This window comes from Drosophila takahashii, chromosome 2R, assembly GCF_030179915.1.
Source record: "Drosophila takahashii strain IR98-3 E-12201 chromosome 2R, DtakHiC1v2, whole genome shotgun sequence".
Taxonomy (NCBI): domain Eukaryota; kingdom Metazoa; phylum Arthropoda; class Insecta; order Diptera; family Drosophilidae; genus Drosophila; species Drosophila takahashii.
Genome location: NC_091679.1, coordinates 27,853,307 through 27,878,674, shown reverse-complemented (window position 1 = coordinate 27,878,674; position 25,368 = coordinate 27,853,307). Strand labels below are relative to the sequence as shown.

Below are 25,368 nucleotides of genomic sequence, written 5' to 3'. Positions count from 1 at the left end.
TTGGTAGCAGATGCTAAAGTGAAGATTACCTAACACGAACCAAATATGCAGGGAACAATTTAGCAAATCTTTGGGGTACAGCCTTTTTCCAACTTCACTGGTTTTTTGGCATCAGCTTTGAACATCAATCTCTCGGGTGTATCTAGAAAGTGATTGGAAGCCAACATGTCGTATGGGCAATATGAACAAAAAACTGGAAACTCTTGGCGATGATGCCTAAGCTTTTGGCTCGTTCATTACAAGCTGTTTTCCCTTCTTTTCGTTGGCCATTTTTTGTTGCCGTTCCTGTTGAATTTTTCCTTTTCACTGAGTGTGTGTGTGTGTGCGTGATGGGTGTGTGATATGTGTGCATGTGACATGTCTGACGTCTCATTTTCTGCCATATAAACCCGATGCGGGATTTTGCCTTAATTTGGCATTAGGGCGTTTCAATGGAAACTCATTTGAAACTTTCTTTCGCAAATCTGTGCATAGGCTTCCTGTGCACCCAAAAAAAAACAAAACGTAATATTTATATGCGCATATTTGTGCGGTTGTGTGTGTGTTTCTGCGCCTGACCGAGCACTGCCTCAATAATATTTTTTTTTCGACCTGCCTCTGTATGAGAATACGGCAGATGTTTGCCCAGGCTGGAGGAATGTATATACCGCCGTATATGAGGTATGTATTTGGCAGCACGCTGTTGTGTTGGCGGGATAAATAATACATATAAATCAGTATATGGCTTGCGCGTATTGCCAAAACTTCTCTTACGCAGCATCAGTGGCGGGTGGACTCCCCAATCATCGATGTAACATATATGTTATGATTCAAGCCTTTGGGCCACATTAAACTTGCTAACCTTGCATACACATATCTCCCAACTGACCGATTTTTGAACCATAAATCGGCATTGACATTTTGATCCACATTTTACATACGCACTTGTCGTGCCTAATTGATGAGCTCGTTGGATACCTTATGCAGGATATACTGGCCATAAATCATGAGCAAATCATTGCATATTCAATGTAAATTGCGGCAGGCTAATAAATCGCATGACCTCTATTGATCTTTCTCCTCCGGTAATGTGTAAAAATTAAAAAAAATTAAGGGAAACTAGTCAGAAATGAACAGCAAATTGTGCCGTATTGAATTAGCCAGCAATTCTGTGGCTTGAATGCGGTTTTGCGGGTTGGCCTTGCCAGCTGGCTGCCTCTTGTCTTCGGCAACTATTTTCCGTAATTCCATTTGCTCCGAGCAGGTTGGCAGACAAAATGCAATTAGCATTAACAAGGAAGGCAACTACAGCTACATCTACAGCTACAACTACAGCAGCGAAACCCTTAAAGCCAGCCCTTGCAGCTCGAAAAAAAGGCAAAAACCATTTTAGCCACAATTTAAGCAAACATTTACTCAAACAGAAAACCGCAATGAATAGCATTGAAATGCTCAACTAACACCATTTAAATTTCGCTTTAAAGTGCGCTCGATATTTTAAGAGCCCGGTAGGGGAAATTCCAATTAAACTAAGTCAACATCAGCATTTAGTTGCAGTTGATAAAGTCAAATAGAAACGGAATGAAGCGAGTGAAATACTATCAATTGGATATAAATAATGGGGTCAATAACTTAAAAGGTGCTTAAAGACAATGCGATCATTTTTGTACAAAACAGAAATTAAATTCAATAATTTAAATAAATAACTGAAATATTAAAAAAATTAAATCAAATGAATTAAATAAAGCCAAAATCTATCAATTAAACTTGCCCAAAAGTAAACAATTTCCTTAACTTTCACTACAGAATATTAATGGATGAAATTAGTACGAAAGTTTTTGCTACAATGAGAATAGTACAACGAGATTCATGAAAACTAAAGTTTAATAAATTGTTAAAGTTTTGCGTAGCTTAATAAATGTTTTTTCTCTTGGCTCAACTGGGATATACCAAGGATTAAAGCCTGGCTCTATTTGGTCTTTCTGTGCTGAAATTCAAATGAACTATTTTGACTGAACCCACTTTCAGTGGGTTTGTCTTAAGCACTAAGACTACCAACTGAAACCTCAGCAAATGCGAATAAGTCAACTGACAGAATTTCGGCATTAAGGATTCACAAAGAGAGGGCCGAAAGAATTCGTTGGCCGAATTGGGGAAAAGTTTCTTAAAGGTGTTTAACAGGTAACCGAATTTTAGACAGCTGCAGAATGCAACTGTTGCACAAGCGGACCTGTGAAGTAATTGTCGAGCACCTGTAAGTGCCTGCAGCTTATGCATATTTGTATGTACAACTTGGCTTTCCAAGTGCCCCACAAATGTTGCTCATATGCCGCGTAGTACGTCCAACAATTTCCCATGCCAACTAGGCGAAGAGACAACAAGCCACAAAATTGACATAGCTGCGTGAGGTGAGTGAGGGGATGGGACTGGAGAATCCCGGTATACACTGAAAGAAATACAAAGTTGTTTAAGTCTTCCTGATTTTTGCTTAAAACTGATACCGCTAAAAAACTAATAAAAAGTTAATAGCAGTGAGTAAAATATAATCTTTTTGACATCTGTAGGTTTAGTCGTTTAAATTCTTTAGATATTTTTGTAGGCCAGTAGTTATTTTAAATGTAATAAATATTCTAAAAATGTAAAAATGTTTGCATTGAAATATTTGGAATCATAAAAAGGCAAATTTCTGCATTTTTCCGTGTGCAAAAAGTGTGGGGCAACATGACATTGACTAACGTGCAAAGTGGCACCAGGAACTCACACACGCACACTTTCACGCCCAAGCATGCAGACACATGCAGGCCAACAATTTGTGGCGGTGAAATTTAACACGAACAATTTAATTTCAATAAAAACGCACACAGGCTCAAGAACAATAACAAAGCGAACGCAAAGACAAAAGGATTGCTCATACGACACGTGTTCTGTGTTTGCGTGTGGCTGTGCGTTTGTGTGGGTGAGCAGCATGCATAAATGCAATTTAATTTAATTGCTCGAACTTTTGTCCACCTGGGGATTCTGATGTTGATTTGCCACCATGCGCTAATCTGTGGCACGTAATTCAGGATTAAAGTGCCAAATAAACTATTCCATTTCCCCTCTAACACATTTTTTCCCATCAATGCAATTGACTGAAAAGTCATGCGACAGAGGGGCGTGGCAGGACGAGGGCGGGAGGAATTCCTTTGGTGGAAACGCGTGCTGCAAGGTTACGGCTGTGTGTGTGTGTGTGTTTGCCTTTTGTGCACGTGTCTGCGTGTGTGATTTTATGCTTGTGTGAGTGCTATGCATACGCCCGAGTTGCTTAAATGTCAGTTTATATCTCAAGGATAAGCTGTTTCGCCCCATGGCTCGGTTTGTTGGGAAACTGATGCCGACTTTTCCTTTTCACCTTCCCCCTCCTCGATTTTGGCTTGCAACAAGACGCAACGTACATAAACATAAACATACATATAAGCAAACATAACACACATAAAGATACAGAAACAGCTGCATGCTGCTTAGGTCGCATTCACACACGTTATCCTTACGCCAAAGCCTTCGTATTTTTGTGGCTCCTGGGGTGTTGGCCTTAATAAATGCCACTTTAAGCTAGCAGCAAGTGCGGGGCTAAAGCGAAATGCTAAAATTGGATTTCACCAGCAGGGTGAGTGGCCCAGTCCCGCCTATATTCCAATCGATAGGGGCAATCTGCCCGATTGTCAGCGGCTCTCGTTCAGTCCATTGAAATGCAGACGGGAAAATTGTTAAGTCAATCGTAAAACTGAGAGAAAATATTTCTCAAAATTGTGAGTTTACGTCTGGCATAATTTTATTTGTTCCATTTGTTTTATTATTATACTGGTTTTTAAATAAAGTTATGAGCAAATCATGGAATTCAAGCAGTACAAGCAGTCGCTTTGCTACATATGTACATATCTCAACATTCCTCCTACATTCTTTAGCTGATTCTTGATTTTTTATAATGTCTAAATAAATTCTACAAATAATTTCAATGGAATTTTTTGAACAAAAAGCAGTGTTAGCTTAAACAAATCTTTAAGTTAAAAACATTAATCTTTTAATCCGTTTTCAGTGCACTTTTCTTTGTCTGTATATAAGTTTATACAAATTTGATTACATGCCACTGCTTATGACCGCTGATAGAATATAATAATCAATAATTTAATAATAATAACTCCAACTCATATTAAAATCTTGCCGTTAGAGAATACTGTACCAAACCATAAATTAATAATTTTCATTTCAATAATATTTAATTGACGCTAAAAAGAGTAATGAATTCGCTCGTCAGGAATAGCAGACTGGAAAACCGATATCTGTCAATTGAAAATCAAATTAGCCTCTTAATTTTCCCCCATTGCCATCGGCTGCCACTTTGCAAATGCCGAAAATTGCAATTCATAATTGCCGATTCACTTTTTCACCGCCGGGGGTCGTTTCCCCCAGCATTCACTCAATTAATGCAGGTTTTTTGCCTTATTTGCAGTGCAATTATATGAATCGTGGCAAAAAAATGTTGTTTACTAGCTGGAATCTCTGAATATTTTCACGACAGCCAACAGCAGGATATCGGTGGCTGCTGCTAGGGAAGTCACAGGGTTTCATTAGCCATCATCCATCCATCCATTCAGCCATTTACCCATTTATCCCGGCCGGGGTCGTAATGAGCATCCGTTAGCAGGAAGACGAGATAAACTTGTTGCAGCGATAAAAAGCTATAAATTTCGCCAGATTCGCGGTGAGTGAGTGTGTGTGTATGTGAGCGTTCTAATTAATAGCTTAGAGGAGGAAGAGCACACACACACCCCCCACACCCCCAAACACCGCCCCCCTCCCAAGGACCGTTAAATGCCAGCAATTAAATAGTACTAAAAATGCGTGAGAAAGTTTCCACGGCAGATGTTGCCAGTGCCTAATTCTTCTGCTTTTCCGTTCCGTTCCGTTCGCGGGGCCAAGTCGAAAATGTTGTTTCATAGCCCGGGACCATTAAATTTACAAGTGTTTGGGCATTACCCGCAAGTAAAACATGGGAAAATGCCAAGCCAGAAGGCAAACACAAAAAAAGAGAACTACAACGGAACGAAACGGGCAAACTTTTCTGGGACACAAGGGCAAAAAGGGGCAACATTCAGTGGACTCCACTTGAAGTACGGGCCAAGGTCCGACCAGTCCGGCCACAACAACCAATCCTGGCCAGGCCAATTGTGTAATGCATATTTGATTTGTATTTACGCTCTTTGCGTTCGCAAATCGATTGTCATTTGAGTGCCACCCCTTCGCTACCGCTTTTCCCCGGCTTCCTGTTCGGTTTGGGAGCGTGAACAAATGTGGCGCCATTACCAACACCAACAGCACAATAACAGCTAAAGCAGCAACAGCAACCCATTTTAAAACAACAATATAAATACTGCAGCGCTACTTTTTCCCCGAGCCGAAAGTATCTTGCTCTCGTAGAGTCAATAAAAATGATTGCGCCATATATTTGGGTTTATAGAGATTGGCAGGGTTAACTTGAATGTTGTGGGCACGCGACTAGGATTACATTTAATTTCTTGGGATATTTGCAGATAATTTTCAGAATGATAAATCATCGGGGCAAATGGGTTTTTCTAGTCCTGAGAAATTGTTCTATTTTATTGGACATGCTGCCATACCCCGGTTATTTTTAATGTGAACTTTAGTTTGTCAAGCGCAATATAATTGGTATGTCGTGACTGCCACAAAGGCGTATCGTTACTCTCTTTCGACTTATAGAGCAGAGAGTTATCATGGAAGATTAATAAATATAGTATTACATTATTTGCTGGGAAAGAAGTCAATTGGATAAGTTTAAATATTAAAATATGATTACTTTTTGTAGTAATGTTTTTTAATGTTTTTACATACTCAAGTTAGCTTTAACGTAAAAGTTACACAGAAACAAATATTTGCTATATGAGCTCTACTTATTTATTTAAATGCAATTTCTTGATTAAAGTCTCTCTAAATATTCTAAAACATATTTCTGCTTAACTCCACTTTATAATCCATGGACCCAAAAAAACGAAGAGGGCATAGGCAATCGAAGGTACTCATGACTTTCAGTGAAAATTAATGGAATGCGAGTTTCATTATTTTCTGTTCTTCCTCCGCCGACCTTTCTGTTTCACCGGACAAGGACAACGGGCCTGGGCGACTGGGCTTCCAATTATATGGGCTTTCATGCGTATACGCAATATTTGCCCATTTCCCTCTCAATCTTTCTGTATTTGCTGCGTACATCTTGTACGACAGCGGGTAAATTAAACAGAAAAATTAACCGGAAAAGTAAAAGGTATATATTTAATTGCTTTCGCTTCCATTCGTTCGCTTGTTGTTGGCTAGACAATGGAATTTGCTGGGGAGTCCGGAGCCGCGGGCCATTCATAAAAATGCCAAACGCACAATGCCGAGACCAATCGAACTGAAACCGGACGGAGTCGAGAAAAGCTGAGCGGAACGGATCGGAGCACAAAGGAAAAGCGGCCCAAGGAGAAGGAGGCGGGACGGCAAACAAACACCGAATGAAAACAGCCAACGACGTGTAAATATTTAGTTCGAATCGTGTGTTTATATCAACCCCGACACCGAAAAACAAAAATCTCCATTTCATAGTTTGATTTGTGCGAAATCGACGGGTGAACCAGTCCAGGCCGAATCACAGTCCAGTTGATGTGGCTGATGTATTTTTGAAAGGTCTATTAATACGAGCGGTTCGGCCTGTCTTCGATAAATAAACAAGACGCGACGCATTCCAATGCCAGAATTTCCCAATCGGAAGGCCATTACGCATACGCCATGTACGACCCACCGGAGTTGGGGCCGGGGTTCAAGGTCGGTTCGGGAAACTCGAGACCGAGATCCCTCCAGCAGTTTGGGAATAGGCGAACTTAAGCTGATGCAGCACATCAGCAGCAGATGAGAAGGGAAGCCGTGTCCGCAGTTGTCACAGTTTCCTTGTAACAGTAACCACTGCTGCAACACACATACCAAAGTGTCGCAATGGCATGCATACGAGCCTGTGTGTCATAAAACTGTCAACCTGCTTTTCAGAAGCTCCACAAAAGGCAAAAAGTACACCATGGGATCATGGGCTCGGAATAATTGCACAGCATTCCACCAATTATTTATTTTTGCTGCATTTAAATTACTTCATTTGAAGCGAAATTGGAAGGGGGGCTTGTAAGCCAGCAAAGATCTCTATTGCAGTTGCTCTAGGCTCATTCAAATTCAAGGTTTTGTTAATATTTTGGTCAGACAATAAAGAAAGAAGGAGCTTTTTTGTTACCTAATTGGAAGTCTTTTTAATTTAAACATTGATGTAGGTACTTAAGAACTATAACGAAATTTGGTCGGAAATAATTTCTGATTATACACTTTAAAAAATGTACAATATTTTTATTGTTACTTAAAACAAACTTTAATATTTTTGTCTTGATTTGTACTTATAGCATAATTTTTAGGGAAATTGCTACATTATAATACACATGATATAGAACGATGATCAATTTGATATTATGTGGTAACAATTTTTACTTGATATGCGTCTTCTCAATTTTATATGCTCGTAATTTAGGTCGCCAGATTGCTTCTTTCTCTCTTTTTCGAAGTCAGAAAACCTCCTAGAGAGAGAACTCGGCAATATGACATTATCTAATATCAATTTTACCAGTATTGCATGGTAAGAGCGATATGCGAATAAATACCAGAAATTAGCAATGAGCACGTCGATTTGATCCCGGCATTTAAAAAAGACGAACATCTAAAAACCAAATTTATAACATTTTATGGTACGGTATTTATGGTTTTTCCAGAAACTTCTACTTTCGATTTCTTTGATTTGCCATTTCCATTTTAAAAAATAATGCCTGATTCGAGAACATAGGAAGCACAACGAAATTGAAAGTTTAAACAGCGAAAAAGAACCTCATCACCCATGGTACTGGGCCTCGGCTTACACAGGCGTTCATGTTCAGATGTTCAGAATTTCAGCTGTTGCCATTGCCAGGGACATGCACGTGGACATGGATGTAGATCTGTATCTGTAGCTGCATCTGTAGACGTGGATGTGCCTCTGAATATACACGTTTGGTCCCTTGGACCTGGCGACAGACGGACGTTTCTTCACAGACAGTTTTCACTAATTATCTGACACGCTGATGGCTGCTGGGCCATGGCAGTTGCACTTGATGCAAGGGGGCGGAGGGTCCTTTTTGCTGCAGCTCGTTGCGGCCAAGGACTCATTTGAATGTGTGTTGTTCTTGTCCTCACACACAAACACACACACACTCACACGGACACACCAACTTTACGTACACATCTCAGAACTCTAATTTCAAAGGTCGTGCCAGTGAAAACTGAGATGGAAAGGGGAGGGAAGGCCGCTGTTTTTAGCTTTATTTTCGTGTCCTTTTTTCTTCGTTTTTTTTTTTGGTTTTTGGTTTGTCCAACGTCTCTCGTTTCGGTGTCATGTGTTTTAAGCCATGTGCATGTTTTATTTGCCAAACAGCTTTTTTTCGTTTTGTGTGTTTTGTTATGTTTGGGCTGCATCGGTTGGCGAAACCGAAAAATGTGCGAAGGACAACAGCGAAAAGGGGGCGTCAATAATTGAACGCCCCAGGCCGAGAGTTTTGGGTATCGGCGGTGGTATCCAGTATCCCAGATATAAGTACATACATATACCATCGGGCAGCAGAAAGTTGATTAAATTTAAGTATTCGCCAGCTCCGCCTTTTGGTCTTCGCACTCTCCATCCGGCTGCAACTCCGGCCATTTGCATTTGCTATTCCGTTCTGGATTTGAGCGAGGGTAATTTTGCTGCGAAATTATTAACAATTACGTATTTATGCGCCAGCTGGTGGGCGTGGAAATTGGGGCCATCCGTTGGCCGTTGGTGTTGGCCAATGTGGAATATGCGAAGTGCCCTTGATTATCACGTATACGACACGGAAACGTGCGAAATCTAGATTCATTTTTGCCATTTTATCGGAGTGTCTGAATTGTATAGAATTAAAGTGGATCATTGCCACGCATAGAAATAATATTGCAAATGCTTTTACTTATCATTTTATGGAAAACCTTGAAATGGTTTAGCCAACAATGGTAATTCGCTCGTATTGTTAGTTGGCTTAATGACAAATGTTTTTTGATTCAGCCTAATAAGCAAATTACTTAAAATTGGTATTGTATTTAAGAACTACTGTTAAAAGTTTCAATTCAATTCAATTTATATTAAAATGTTTTCCTAACGCTACAAGTTGATAACTTATAATTAAAAGTTAAAGGTTTAACTATAGTTTATACGCTAAATGAAACAAAAACCTTTTATTCGATATCAATAACACCGATTATCTCTTTATAACTATTCATCAAATAAACTCATTTAAAACCAACAAGAATTAACTTTTAAGCTTTGTTTTTATCCAGTTAGGCCACAAAAACCATACAGCATAGCACTTTATTCCAACACTAAATTAAGTTAATCTTTCTCAACTTTCCCCGGGCAGTCAGTTTTCGAAATCCGTCATTAAATAAACCCATTCAACGCAAACTGAAACCACTCACAACCAGGCGATGTACTATATGTCGCCAATTAGGCATTTGTTCGGTTCTTGTCATTGACACCAAACTCGGCAGCCCTGAAAGTTATCCTGCCCGGCGAGCACAAACTACCGAATACAATCGCATAAATCTAATGGAAAAAAAACTGTCAACTACTTGGCTAAAAAGTTCAGATGTCCCATTATAAACACACAGCCGCAAGGGAGATCGTCGGGAGTAGAAGCGTTCCTTGAAACGGCAGCGGCAGCAGCAACAAGCAGGAGTTGTTAACAGAGGGCTAAAACGTTAATATGCTGGGCCAACAGTTTCGGCAGCTGCGCAGAGAGAAAGCGGAGAAATTACTCTCTCCCTAAGCAGGCCCTTTTCCTCTGCTTCTGCACAACTGTTGAATTTTCCTCTGCCGCGAAGCCCACAACAGATGTTGCCGCTGTTAACTGTTATTTACTTTTGCGGCAGTGGCAGCAACAGTTATAATTTTTGCCTGGCTTCGTTTTATGTCCTCGGATGATTTATTTTTGTACCGCCTGAGACGGCGGAGGTAGCAGTGGCAGTGGTAGTAGCAATGGCCCTGGCCATAAGGCATGTGGTCTTTGTTTGGATTTATGCGTGTGTGTTTGCGATGCCGCCTCCCTATATTTCCCCTCTCTACCCTTCCCCGGCACTCCATCCGTCCCTCTCTTTCATTTGCCTAGATTGTTTGCACGCCTGGCTGGTTGGATATTGTGTTTGGGCCAGAGATAAGACGCTTAGGCTGTGTGCACTCACAAAAATTGTTATTGTTGTCGTTCTCTCTTTGAGAATTGGATTCATTGAAATTGTTCTGTGGTCAGTGAATGGCTTTAAGCCAATTTTCAGGCAAATCCCAAAGGGATCAAGGTGAGCAAGTATATCTGTGTGTGACTTGCTTTGGTTTTCCAGTAGCCAGTTGAGGTAATTCGATTTCTGTTCATTTTCGCCTTACAGGTTATTGACACAAGTTGAGGTCGCAGGTTAACTTTTGTCCAATGGTCCCTTTTGCTTGTGGGGTGTATGAAATGATGGGGAGAACTTGAAACAATTTCAAACAGAAGTTAATATGGATATACAAAGTATGTCAGAATGTAGAATTGTTATCAACTTGTATGCTTACCTTATTATTTTTTTTTTTTGTGGTTTAAGTTTCCACGACACCCTTGAATGCCGTGGGCTTACCTTATTAAATAAAATATGTTTTAAAATTACTTACCTTCGATAGTGAGAATCGCAGAGAAGGGCGATTTCTTTTACAAAATTGGCTTGCAACAGAATTAAAATAAAGATACACATTGTATGTCAGAAGGTAGAGCAGTAACCCAGGAATAAGTGTATCTTGTCAGATAAAAAATGTTTCAATGCTACTTACCTTTAACATTGAGAATCGCAGAGAAAGGCGATTTATACCACAGAATACATTTTTTTCAAATATTTTTTCAGTGTGCCAATGTGTGCATCGGGGCCAAGTATTTGATCCTGTTAACTGAAATTTATGCAAACTGGCGGCTTCAACTTTTTCTATTACCCAACCATATCGTTTAATTAGCGATTGCCTCACGTTTTCCAAAGTCACGCTAGTAGTGCTAGGACTCAGGACGCAGGATTCAGGGTCTGCTCCGCCTTTTGCATGTTGTGTACGAGCATTGTTGTGCATTATTTTCTTCTACTTTGCATTTAATCATTTTTTAGATGATGGGGCTGCTGCTGCTGTTGATGGCGCCTATTGTGGCGACCCTTTTGTGTGCCATTTGCATCACAGCTGGCGTCGACATTCACGAGCATGCGACTGAGATTGCAATAGCGACTATGCACTGCGGAAATGAAAACAATATCCATTTCCATTGTGGGTTTTTATTCGGTCTATATGCATACATATACATACATATGGAATGAGGGGCCGTAAAAAGCGCATTGGAGGCCATAAGGGAGTCCTGTCGCTGCCATTTTCCCACGGGCCTAGGCCCCTCAGCTCCCCTGTATATATACTCACATTTCACACGGCAACTGAGAGCCTGGCTTTAACAGTTACTCGCACTCCCACTTACCTGTCATAGCCCGATGGTCTCGATTCACTTGTCCTGTCTCAGTGATGTCCGCTTGGCTTCGGATTTCACTTAGAGCGGAAATAAAGCGGAGAAATGTAGAGCGATGCCCGGAAAGATTATTTGGGATATAAAATAAAGCGCAATACAGATAAAAACCCGGGACTCTATTTGTATTTAATAGGTTTATTTTAATGATACTTAAGGCTATAAAAAACAATATTTACGATTTCTTTTTTCTTTCTTTTTCTTTTTCTTTTTCTTTTTCTTTTTCTTTTTCTTTTACTTAAACATTTTTAGGAAGCTTGAATACTTAAGCTGAAATTTGTGTTGAACTTTGGTGTCTTGCCAAAGATCAATATGTCCTATGTATGAACTAAATAATATGCTATAGTCAAACGTCTCACTAAGCTAAATAAGCAAGAGAGAAATTTCATTCCAATAAAAATATGTAGCTTTTGTAAATTATACGTAAATTTCAATAATAGTTAAAGAAGACAAATGTTTTGCAATAAATTATTTTCAATACTAATTTTCGCATAATAATAAATAAAGGATATAGGTTCATAGTTGAAATAAATTCCACAAAAATTCCCATATTTTCGCATTCCCCACTCTGGGCAGAAAAAGGCCACGGAATGTGGGTCATCACTGACCACTCGACATTGAGTGCTGCTCGCATGCCATGAATGCCGTCCCTTGCGTGTATGTGTATTGGGGTCCTGTTCGCATGAGTGTGTATATTTGTGGGGGCGGGTGTGGTGCGTGCAACAAGTTGAAATCTGCTACACTCATGCATAATGGAGGCAGACGCGAATCCGAGCCAGAAAAGTGAGCAAAACTATTGGCAAGCTGGCTGAAAGCTGCCTCCCCCCTTTTCCACCGCCGTCCTGACTGACTGCACCATCTTTTGTGAGTCCTTGAATTGGGCGGGAAAAGCGGGCAGGATATTGGGCGATGATTGTCTATTGAATCGAGTGGGTGAGTCGGTCTAATGTTCTGGTTGCTCTTGTTGTTGCAGGTGCAGCCGTCGCCTTTAAGCGCCACTTGATGCCATCGTGACACACAAAGGAGAATCCATTGAAAAGACAATTGGAGGAGGCGAGAAGGACGAACGAGGTAAGCGGGGGGCGGCGGCGATGACACTGACGCATCCAAAGACGTTGCCACCCAGATGACGGGCAGGGCAACAGCAGGAGGAGCCGAAGATTCACCACCACCACCAGAGCCCCGAGGACAAAACAAACCGATCAACGTGTCAACGCGTCGAGTAGAATGCAAATAGGCGCTAGGAACAGCAGCAAAAGCAGCAACAACCGCCTCCAACCACCAGAGCCTGAGCCTCAGCCTGAGCCGCCCACTGCGCCAACGAGGGAGCCACCCAGCATCCAACTAGGCCAACATGGCGGATGCGGACGATAGCAAGAGTGGCAGTGGTGGCAGTGGAAGTGGCGCCGAGTCCCTACAGCTGCTGACCAAACTGGACAAGGCCGTCTCCACCAACGATGTCCTGCTCGATCTCCAACGCGCCCTCACCTACGAGGCCGTCTTCAGCACCCTGGTGGAGCACAAGATGCAGGCCCTCAAGCGGGACTACGAGGAGCACAAGAAGGCGAAGCGTCGCAAGCGAAAGTCCATTGGTCGCATTTTTCTCCCCCGAAAACTCTTTGGCGGCAGCGGCAGTCGCCGTTCCAGCAGGGAGGACACCCCGCCGCCACCGGAGGAACAGCACCCAGTGCAGCAGCGGCAATCATCACCAGCCACTAGTGGCGGCAGGACGAAGGCCAAAACAAAAGCCAAGGCCCGGACGGATGACATCGAGGAGGCCTCCGGTTCGATGGCCAGCGGTTTGCAGCGATCTCATCCCAGACAGCCGGAGAACTTGGAAGACAGCTTGGCCAGCACGCTGAGCAACTCCTCGGGAGCCCAGCAGAGGCAGCATAGGCACAGCCACAGCCTATTGGTTCGAGCCCAGACCCACACGCCTGCCCACCTGGGGGAAATGGATGCGGAGCGGAGATCCATCAGCTCGGAGGGCGGGGAGGCAGTGGTGGTCAGATCAAAGAGCCAGCTGCCCGCCAAACATTCCACAACGATCAACGGCGAGTCGGAACTACTGCCCCCGATCTCCGGACACGACAATACCTCGACGACTGCCACAGCAACTGCCACAGTGACCGCCACCGGTGGAGGCGCCTCGGGCGGAGGAGTCCTCCACAGCTCCACGCTGGCGGACGACAGCCTGACCGCCTCGCTTCGCGGAAGCCTCGAAAGCCTCTCGTACAGCAGCTCCCGCTGCACCGTCAGCTTTGGTGGAGCAGAGGTGATGGTCGCCTCCGGCACGGAGGCGGAGTCCAGGGAGCGGGTGCGACTGGCCAAGAGACTGAGGATCCTGGAGGCCAAGTCCATCAGCGCCCAGTGCAGCCCCATCTTCCCCAGGCACGTGGTACGCTCGTTTCCGCTGCAGTCGCCTCAACAAGGGGTGAGTTCTGCTGTAAAAATAACCTAAATTATAAAGTAAATAGGGAAATGAGTCTAAAGACTAAAGACCCCCTGCAGATTTATTTCATTAAAACTCCAATAATTTTGAAAAGTAGCTCGCGCTTAGATTTTAGAGGTTTAAAGATTTGGTGTAAAACTTGATTTATAAGGGCAATATTTCTAAAGCCAATTGCAATTTCTAGTACGCTTACTCAACATTATTTCAGTTAAAGATTTTGAAAGGTTATCTTTGTTTACATTTCGATATTTACTTTAAATCAATACAATAAAAATGGAGCCCAACGTAAAAGCTTAACTATTTTTTGTAAAGCAGGTTGTTCGGGGATGTTGCAAATGTGTTAGAAGAGACCCTATTTAATGTTGTTTTTCCAGCGCCTGCACATCAATGTTCCCTCCAGTTTGGCCAAGCCTCAGCCGCAGTTGCAGTTGCAGCAGCAGCAGCAACAGCAGCAGTTGCAACCTCACGTGGCCTTGGAGATTGAGACGCTGCCCGCTCCGCTGCCCCAGCGAAGGCGACTGCTGCCCAAGCAGATATCCTGCACGGAAAGTGGGGCGGCTGGTGATTTTAGAGTGGGCGGAGCGGAGGCCTACACCCGGTACTTCTCCCGCCAGAACACCTCGGAGGATAGCGCCAATGTAACGGTGAGCACGGTATTGGCCCAAAGCGACTCCCAGTCGCTGCATGCCACGCCCAGCTATGCAAATACGCCCCCGGCAACGGGCAGCAGGATTCAGGAGCGCCGCAAGTCCCGAAGCACCGGACTGTTGGCTGTGCGTCAGCCATATGGAGTGGAACCCAGTGCCGTGGTGATTGCCATGGAGGAGGGGAGTGAGCAGAGGGCCAGGACGGGGACACTGGTGCCCGAGAAGCTGCACCGGATGACCTCAACGTCGACGGGCTCCAGTGTGGCCGCCACCGGCTGCTGCAGTGCAACGAAGCCGAAGGAGAAGCCGAGTGAAGCCTTCAGGCCCTCCGCAATGCCCTCCTCCTCCGCAGCAATGGCAGCGGCCCAGAGCACGGGCAGCGACGATGAGTATCGCCGTCGGAAGCGGAAGTACAGTAAGTGACAGTGAGCCGATGTCCACACACAAAAAAAAAACTTGGTAAAATCAACTGTAATAATTGTCAAACAGGCCCCAACCAGCAAAATTGTCAATTCTACTAAGTAAATAGTCATTTCAAAACAACAAAATACATACAATTAGCAAAGACACAAACCCAAAGCAAAAACAAAATACACGTAACTATTTTAATAGTTACGTAACTATCTTTGTTGGTCAATTTTACCAAGCAAATTTTTTTGTGTGCAGGATTCCTCAATCATTCAGTAAATCTTCTTCCCTCTTCTGCCACAGAGCGACATCATCGCTGCTCGGACCCCGCATTGGTCTATCCCACGCCCAACGGTCTCCAGCACTATGTGCACGTGCTCGGCATCAATCCGGACACACAGAAGCCCATGTAAGTCTCATTGGAGGAATGAAAAGCCGCTAAATTATAGAGCTCCTGTTTTGAGGTTGAGTTCTAAGTTGAGATCTTAAATATTAGAAACCAAAGTGGTTAAAAAAAATGTATTAAAAGAGGTCTTAAATATCAAACACAACACAACACAACATCAAACTAAGATATTAAAAACTAAATATTAAAAATACAAGTTGATGTTGAAGATAGAGTCAATTACAATTTAATTTTTTAAGTTAATAAGCTAAAGATTATATAATTTTTTTTTAAACAATAATAGTTTTAAGCATGGTAATAAATCTAAATGTATAATCATTTTTCGTCATAAAATAATATAATAACATTTTTTTTATGTTTTTTTACATTGTCAATAAGTGTTTCGGCTCAATATATGGATTTTCCCAGCTTTATTTTTCGAAATTTACCTGTTTTTAAAAATTATTTTTAAGGAGTTTACTGAAAAAGGACAAATAAGAAAATTGTATATTGTATTGTATATTTTTCGTCACAAAAACATTTTGTGGGTTAAAGGTATAATCGTAACTTTTTTTACCTCTTTAAAAGGTGTTTTGCTTCAATTAATTTAATGAAATCAAAGATTTAATACAACGTCCTTAGATATGACAACCATTTATTTTTATACAACGTAAATTTTAAAGTATAATAGAGGGTTTTAGAAGGTAGTTTATTAAAACCTTTGTTAAAATTAACTTCTAAATCAGGAAGGAATCTAAACCATCCTTCTGTTTTTAAATAATAATAAAAGCCATATTAATAGCTCGTTCAAGTATCAATGCTAATGTGATTTATTATCCGCAGACAATGCCCGTACGGTGAGGACTCGCCCTGCGACCTGCAGCTGGACATGGACATGGACTTGGACCTGGACCTGGATGCCGATAAAATCGACGACCTTGAGCAGATGGTCCCCAGTGGTCATCAGCGGCATCGCCGAAAGCATCGGTGAGTGGTCATCGGACTCCCCAGCTCCCCCTGGCTAGGCCCCCAAAATCCTTTCAGCCGGCAAGACACATTGGCCTTGATGTTGGCCGGTCGAAAATCGGCTTGAGTTGAGAAATGATCGGAGGGCACATAAATAATAGCGCATTTTGGGGGGCCAGCTGATAGATGAATGGTGGCTCAGATGGACAGCTAGGACACTCTGGACAGGTGCAGTAACAAAGGACTGGCCATGTCCTTGGGCTGCACTAATAAATGTCCTGCCGATTGGCGGTGCGACGGCGATTGTGATTGCCAAATATGCCCTAATGCGTTGCCCTCCTTTTTTCGCCACTGCCCGCCCGCTTTTCCCTTGGGAGCTTCGCGTGACGTTGAGCAGACAAAAATTGATTGACAAGCTTTGTGCGACTATTTTGTGGAGGGAAGGGCAAGGGATTTGGGTGCTTCAGTGGGTGGTGGATGGGTTGGTGGGTGGCACAATGGCATTGACTGTCAGCAGCCCGATGTCTGATGTTGTTTCTGTTCTGCCGTTGCTCTCCTTTTTCCGCCCATAGCCAGGAGCAACTTCCGTTGCAAAAATCGAGCCATGTTGTTTGTAGCGAAAGGCGGTTGGTGGGGCTGCGGTGTAGGGGAAATTGCGGCAGCTTTGTAATGCGGAAGTTTTGCAAAACCCAAACGGAAATAGAGCAAATATGTTTAAGCTTCTGTTGCAGGTAGAGCCCACATATGTGGCTGAAAGGAGGAGGAGCGAGGGGATGTTGAGACACACAAGCTAAACAGATTAATGTGCAAAATTTCTGCTAGAAATAATCATTAAATAGCATTAGAAGCAATGCCAAAGTTACTGGAACTTTATTTCCTCTTGCAAGCACTTAATCAATTTATGCTTTCCAAAGCCAACAAGTAATTTCCTTGAACTAACCTTTAAAATCAATTTAAGTTTTGAGAGCATTTGATGTTCCACTTAATATAGATATTAAATTAAAGACTCAGTTTATTGATGTATTTGTACGTTATCCACAGGCATCGCCACAAAAAGCGACATCGGCACAAAAAACCCAAAATTCTGGTACAGGACTTGGACACTGAGGTTGTTAAGGTTAGTAATACCCAAAAAAAATTGTATAAAAGTTATAAAATCCTAATCGTTACTATCCTTTTAGGTAATCGATCCTCATGATCTATCCCAGCGTGCCCGCTGGACAATAATTGCCACCGCCTGTTTGTTACTGCTCATGTGCCTCATGTTGATTGGGGTTACTTTGCGTATGGCTCCGATTATCGATGATATGGGTAAGTGCCCGTCCCCAAGAGGAATACCCATTAAGTTTATTTCCCGACAACCAAAATGCTTTATCCCAAAAATATTATAGTATCTTGTGTACCCTGCTTGCAATGCAGTCCTCCTGTTAGACATTAAGTGAATGTAACTCTAATGGAACAAGTGATCAGGCTTAGTATAAGATATATAATATATAAAATGCGCCTCGTTATTATCCTAGAATTGTTGCAGTACAGACATTGTAAATATGCATTCTTGTTGATTGATATTATAACCAATAGCGACATAAGACCCAATCGATAGAGAATTATTATTACAAATCTAATGCGTTGTGTATTGTGTTTTGTTTCGTTATATTTCAAATTTAGAATACCTAACGAAATGTAAGTACAAACACAAAAACCAAAGAGAAATCAAATATTAGAACCCAAAACTTCGCTCAAACGAAAATTCTGCAAAGTTGTCTGTGTTGCAAGGATAATTGTTAAATATAATCCTGAATTTTTCAGGGTTTTAAAAATAAGTTTCGTTATGGATGCTTTCGAATGTTGGTGTTTATTATTGGAACCCCCTTTTAAGGGACCTCCATGTGTTGCTGTTAGAAAAGCTTAACTGTTGCATTGGTGAGCTGTAGAAAGGCTTTTTGGGAAAAGCTCTCTCCTTGCCTGTTAGCTTGTGTTATATTTTCAGGACATAGCTTTAAGTTTGGGACCGCTTAAACGCTTATGAGCTTGAGTTTTTTTGCTGGCCGAAACTTGAGCCAGCTTTTTGAGTGTTTTTTTCCTTGAGTTTGCGGAGCTTTTTTGGATGTCGCTCAATCTCTCAATGCCTTTGCAACACCCACTGCCACCCCCTGCTGCGTTTATGTGTGCCATTGTGTTGCATAACAACGCAGTAACGGACGCGGAACTAGGACAGTGTATCACATGTTGCATCTCACACAAACACGAAACAACAGAGCCAACACAAGCGCACTCAGTTCACCCATGCAGCCAGCCGGGCATTAGTATTAGTTCCTCTGTTTTTGGCATAGATTTGCAAGCTGCTTGATTTCTGTTGCCGTTGCCGTTGATGTTTGATTTGGGATGGTTCGCAGTGCCCGTCCTCCGTAATTATCAATCATCAATCATGCATGCCTTGGCTCACCTTCATTAGAGTGGAGAGCGATATAATTAGATGTTGATTAGAAGACGCTCCCCGTCTTCGTTCGTTCTACCACCCCCTCGATAAGGCTGATTCCACGCTGCGATTGCAGTGCAAACTTTTGGCTGAAAGGCACTGAAATGTCAACAGCCAGCAGCTGGGACTCCTGCTTCTGGTTCTAGTTATATAGTACCTACTCGTACCACTGGCCCTCTTCCAAGGCGACGCACTTAATCGGCAGCCACGATGGTGGCAGCACAATGGGGCTCACCGCAGCGTGACAGGGGCTGGTTAAAACTAATTTGTGTGTTAGCACGGTGGGGCACAGTGGATCAAAGCAACCAAAGTCCTCTAAAGAGCTTGCAGATTTTAAATAACATATCTTTGGTACAAGAAGTCCTCCCAATATTTTTCAATATTATAATAAAATCTATATAGCAGAGATATTTTAAGCCAAGTTCTGTTATATAATGTCCAATATTAAAATTAACCAGCTTTAATTGTAAGTAATGATATGATTTCTAAACACTTGAAGTTTATATTTTTAAACAACGTATTAAAGAGTCCAAGAGAATTCTGTGAACTAGCAAATCTTATTTCCTCTTTCAACATCTTCCAATATTCAAATGAACGAGCCTTTGATTATTTTACAGTGACTTCAGTTTAATCTCTATTAACTTTTTTGCTTTTTAACTGGTAAGGCTGTGTGTTACTTGTTTCTAGTTTTCCAATTCATTGCAATTCTTTAGCCAGGAAAATGCAAAGAACCATAATCAGATTAAGTGACTGTTCTCAAAGGGGAGAGCGATAATGGCTTCCAGGTAACTGCAGCTGCGACATTATAAGGATAGATAGAAACGGCACACCTGGCCTTCGCTGGAAACCGAAGATAGGAATGAAAACTACTGCGTAGTGGAAAAGCGAACCAGTGACCTTGACAAACAGAGCGCCTAGGCAGCTGTAAGCGGAAGACATACGTTTGGGTAATATTCCTGGGAAGAGGTGATAGCCTGGGAATCGGGTATCAAAGGTGTGAACCACGGTCTGTGGCAAGGCGCTAACAGCTGCATGCACGAGCGCACTCCCTGGCCAAAATGGCGGCCAGGCGCTGCATCCTGTTCCTGTTCCTTTACCACCCAATCCAGCCCAACCTACCAACGAAACCATTTTCCCCTGCTTTTCCTGCTGGTGCGTTCATTGTGAGCGCCGGGTGGAAAATGTGGAATGCTGCTATGCATTTCCTAAACCAAATCAGCGGCCATGACAAAGCAGCTCCACAATGAAGTCTGTGTGTGTGTGTGCCCTGCCCTGCTCTGGTGTTTGTCTTTGCCTTGTGCTGGCACTCAAAATAGGCGAAAAGAAAACACCACCCACCACCCTCAACCAGTTGATGACGTTGAAGCCGCTCTTGACTTCGACCCGGCGAAAAAGTTTTTCCACTATGCACGCAATTTCCTCGGGAGGAACCATAGTTTGTTGCTCTGCTGCTGGTTTATTTTCTTCTTGTTCTTGCTGCTGTAGCCCTTGCAGCTTGGATGCACAGAGACAAAAGCATAATTACTCTATTTTGTTATTGCCTTTTGAATTTTTCATTATGTTCCTAGCTTAGGAAAATTTTGTTTTGTTATAATATTTATACCCTTTAACCGCAAGTGGTTTCTTAGGACAGCAGATTTTATAAACTATTCAATTTGATGGAAAAACAAGAGGGAACGTTATAGTCGGATGCCCCGACTATCAGATACCCGTTACTCAGGTAAAGGGAGTGCGAGGGAGATGGAGATAGAGATAGAAAACGTTGATCACGCATAACTTTTTAACGAATGGTCCGATTTGAAAAATTTCTTCTACATTTCGATAGGTATTGATAAACACAATAAAACTGCATTTTTACTTTTCCAAAATATTAAAATTTTTAAAATCGTATATAAGCGATGGTGGGCGTTAGAGGGGGCGTGGCACCATTTTGAAACAAACTTGCGCTGCGTAGGAATTCCTAGAATCTGCATGCAAAATGCCAATCTTCTAGCTTCTATAGTTTCCGAGATCTCAGCGTTCATACGGACAGACGGACAGACAGACAGACAGACAGACAGACAGACAGACAGACAGACGGACAGACGGACAGACGGACATGGCTAGATCGACTCGGCTAGTGATCCTGATCAAGAATATATATACTTTATGGGGTCGGAAACGCTTCCTTCTACCTGTTACATACTTTTGCACGAATACAATATACCCTTTTACTCTACGAGTAACGGGTATAAATATATTTATTGATGTTCCAAGCATAAATATTTTTGGCTTTGCTAATTCCAAAATTAAATTCTTTTTTAATTATTATGTTTATTTACCACTGCACTTTTATATCTTATAAAAGTTAATTATAAACCATTTGTATTGCCAAAAAGCGTATAATAATACTCCATTAAATAATAATAAATTCAAGGTGATATTTGTTTTTCTCAGCGCTATTTCTTGTTGTTATTCTTGTTGTTCTGCTACTGTTGTTGTACCGCCCGAAGGCAGCGGGCGCGTTGTCATTTTTGGTACTGCGCGTGGATGCTCCCGCTGTTGTTGTTTCATTACTTTGCTGCATAAAACAAATGCGCATAGTTGCCGTCAGTTATTATCCACTTGCAACGGCACTTTGTGGCAGCCACCATGTCACCATTTCACGGGGAATACGGGAAATACGGGGAAACCGGCGGGAATCATGGCAACAATGCGCCCCCTTGGCCAGAACAGAACAGAACGCGTTTTCTTTTGGCTTTGACTTTGGAAGCTGGCTTAATCAACACGACGACGTTACTGCGAGCCACAAAAGGCATTCCAATTGCCCAGGCTGAGGCTCAGGCACAGGCTCAGCTTCCAGGATCCGCAGCCCAAAGGACCTAGCCACGGACAGGCCACGCCCCCTTTGGTCCCTGTCCCTCCAACTCGGCCGCAAGTATTTCTGGGACCAAATTATTTTCATAGCTTTAGCTTAAAAGCTGAAAATGCCGCTGCCCCTCTGGCGCTGGCAAAGAATTAAAAATATTTACAGTATTTCCAAGTGAGCTGAAAACAAAACAAGAAAAAAAAGCAGCATAAATAAAACACAGTATGTTAAAAACAAAAGGAACGCAGGAAACTTGGACGAGCATGAGACAAAGGAAATGTCATCTCTGTGTGTGAGGGATCGTGTGTTGTGTGTTTGGTTACCACAAGGGAGGAGTCGGGCGGAAAAATGCAAAGCATTCCAAACAAATATGATAAACCATAATTCCGCTAGCGACAAAGTTATATATATATACTCACATAGCTAGCCGGTTAGATGAGAACTTTTGTCATTTTCATTTTCCCCAATTTGCGCAAAAACCACAAGCAAATATCGACAGCTCTACAAAGGCTTACGCCATGGCCAAGGATTAAGACCGACCGAACTTTTCATGATTAATGATGCTTTGAAAAGTTCTACTTTCCCTTTGCCCTTTTCCCTTTGCTCTGGCCACATTTCCCGTTTTCCCATTTTCCCTCGGTGTGCGTTTGTTTCAGTCAACTGTCGGCAGTCGGCAGTCATCACATCATTTCAAAGCGATTTCCTTAATGATTGCCCATGGTTGTGGGTAGGTTTTCCACCACCACCCATCTAACCTTCCATTTTACCCCCCACTGCATAACTGATTTAATCAGACTCAAGCTGCATTCAAAAGTATTTTAACAGCATTTAGAGCAATGCGCTTTTTAATAGACCAAAAACCCTAAAACCCTCTTGACTCTCGGGCCAAACTTAATTGCTTGCCGGGGCTAAAAGTGAAAAGCGAAATAGCCACCGAGCAGGCTGATTTTGGCAAGCTGCCCTGTCTGCAGCCAAAAATTAAATTGGCCATGTTTAAACAGCAAATTTGGACAAAATTAGGCGGGCTTTTAACGCTTTCCAAGGGACGCGCAAAGGCAGTGGCCTACCAGAGAATTATTCAAAATTCAGTGGGCCAGCGAAATGAAGCAAAGCCACAGCCGCAGTTATTTGAGGTGGCCGCATGACCACCTAATAACCTGTACTAACCACTAGCCCAAAGTTGGGCCCAAGCAAACCAGAAAACCCCGAATATGCGGATGGAAACCCTCCCAGTCCATCAGTCTGAATCCGTAATGAGATGAGTGCACCACGGACAACTTACGCAAATATTTGGCAATTATCTAGTTTCGGTTTCGGTACAAGCCCCGAGTACAAAACTCGGACCCTCTCGACAAAACATCCTCACCGGCATTATTATAATGACTGAACATTGCAGCAAATTAGTCAAAAACAAAAAAGTTGGTGGTGCGAATGAGAGTGCGGAAAAAACAGAAAGTAAGCTCTGGGGAGATGGACGAACATTGGGATACTCTACAGGTACATATTTTTAAGAAATAATAAATTACTAGGGCTCAGAAATATAATGATAAGATTTTAAGTGGCTTTTGTTCTGTTAAAACAAGTCTTTATAGGGATTGTGCAAACTAATTTAGAACCTTAAACTACAATTTACTCTTCCCCAATATCGACACCAGTGCTGCCATCGCTTAGCTTGAAAAACAGGACAGATAAGCCACAAAAAACAGGGAAAAAAAGGACAAAAAATTTAAAAAAAGGACAAAAGTAAATGCGCCTCCATTTTTCTGTTTTTACCAATGGGTTATATATTTACTTAGTATAAATGGATTTTAAATAAAATTCAATTATGTAATGATCTACTGCTCCCGACTCACAACCTTCTTTGTTTGATCATTTTACCATGGTAAATTTTTGTGCGTATACGTAATAATCTAAAATTATTAAAGTAATAAAAGCATTTCAAGTAACTATATTGGTAATACAAAAAAATTTAATCTGCGTCAAACCCGAATAAGAGTCGTTGAAATTTTTTTCTGACAAAAAAGCAGAGAGTAAAAATTGAGAAATTTTTAAAGTGTTTTCCTCTTTTTTTTGCTACAGAAAAAATCGTACCATAAAGAAAATCCATCGACTGCTTTACGTCTCTTTAATAATTTGTAAAAAAAATTATTTTTTAAGAGCCGAACTATAAAAATGATGGTTAGAAAGGCATTTTAGCATATAAAAACAGGTTTATACACTTTCGACTAGCAAAAATAACACTCAAAACCTTATTTTTGAAAAAAGGACAGATTTCCGGATAGGGGATGTTTGAAATTTTTTCCGGATAAAGCCGTTAAAAAAAGGACAGATCTGTCCGGAAAAAGGACAAAATGGCAGCACTGATCGACACTACCAAATTTAACATTTCCACATTTAATCAGGTGCAAGTAATGGCATTCCTGATACAGAACATCTGATTGAAAACTGATAGGAAATGTGGTATGCTTAAATCACTGGTTCGAAACTTACTGTATTCTCGAGCTCCGGTTGCATTGTGTAAAATTAATTATTAATTATGGTCACACAATGGTCGACGATATCTTGAGCAGTGCAGGCGTCATTAGTTACCCAATTCGGTGTTATTAAGTGGACTGCACTCCAGTCGGTTGGTTAATGGGGGAATACGAGAAAGACAATTACCTCAAATAATTAAATTTATCTAAAGCAATATCTAGCTTAAACAATGGAGTATAGTGTGAACCATTTAATCATGTTAATATGATTTTGACTAACTAAACTTCTCATGTGAAGAAAGGATAGTTATCGAATTATGATTAAATAGTTAGCCTAAAATAAAAATGAGCTGTCAAGTACAAATCATAGGAATTGTTATACCCGTTACTCGTAGAGTAAAAGGGTATATTAGATTCGTGCAAAAGTATGTAACAGGTAGAAGGAAGCGTTTCCGACCCTATAAACTATATATATTCCTGATCGGGATCACTAGCCGAGTCGATCTAGCCATGTCCGTCTGTCCGTCTGTCTGTCCGTCTGTCTGTCTGTCTGTCTGTCTGTCTGTCTGTCTGTCTGTATGAACGCTGAGATCTCGGAAACTATAAAAGCTAGAAGATTGACATTTTGCATGCAGATTCTAGAAGTTCCTACGCAGCGCAAGTTTGTTTTAAAAGGGTGCCACGCCCCCTCTAACGCCCACAATCGCTAATATACGATTTTAAAAATTTCAATATTTTGGAAAAGTAAAAATGCAGTTTTATTGTGTTTATCAATACCTATCGAAATGTAGAAGAAATTTTTTAAATCGGACCATTCGTTAAAAAGTTACGGCGGATCAAAGTTTTTCTCCATCTCTTTCGCACTCCCTTTAGCTGAGTAACGGGTATCTGATAGTCGGGGCACCCGACTATAGCGTTCTCTCTTGTTTTTCCTTAAAACTATTAAAAATTTAAATTTAAAATAATTAAATAACCAAATTATATAGCCAGGATACCCCATCTTAGGATATCATCCATAAATGGTCCTGCCAGCCAGGACTGCTTTA

The 25,368-nt window shown here is 41.7% G+C and overlaps 1 protein-coding gene across 1 annotated transcript in view; it reads left to right on the top strand.

Annotated features, from left to right (window-relative positions):
* Positions 1 to 25,368, top strand: part of LOC108061560 (pneumococcal serine-rich repeat protein) — a 73,731-nt gene that overhangs the window by 2,327 nt on the left and 46,036 nt on the right. Inside the window, exons 2-7 of the mRNA XM_017147851.3 lie at positions 12,637 to 14,097; positions 14,490 to 15,177; positions 15,474 to 15,579; positions 16,399 to 16,542; positions 17,563 to 17,638; positions 17,703 to 17,832. Coding sequence (XP_017003340.2) covers positions 13,018 to 14,097; positions 14,490 to 15,177; positions 15,474 to 15,579; positions 16,399 to 16,542; positions 17,563 to 17,638; positions 17,703 to 17,832 — 2,224 coding nt within the window. The 5' untranslated portion in view covers positions 12,637 to 13,017. The remainder of the gene's footprint in view (positions 1 to 12,636; positions 14,098 to 14,489; positions 15,178 to 15,473; positions 15,580 to 16,398; positions 16,543 to 17,562; positions 17,639 to 17,702; positions 17,833 to 25,368) is intronic.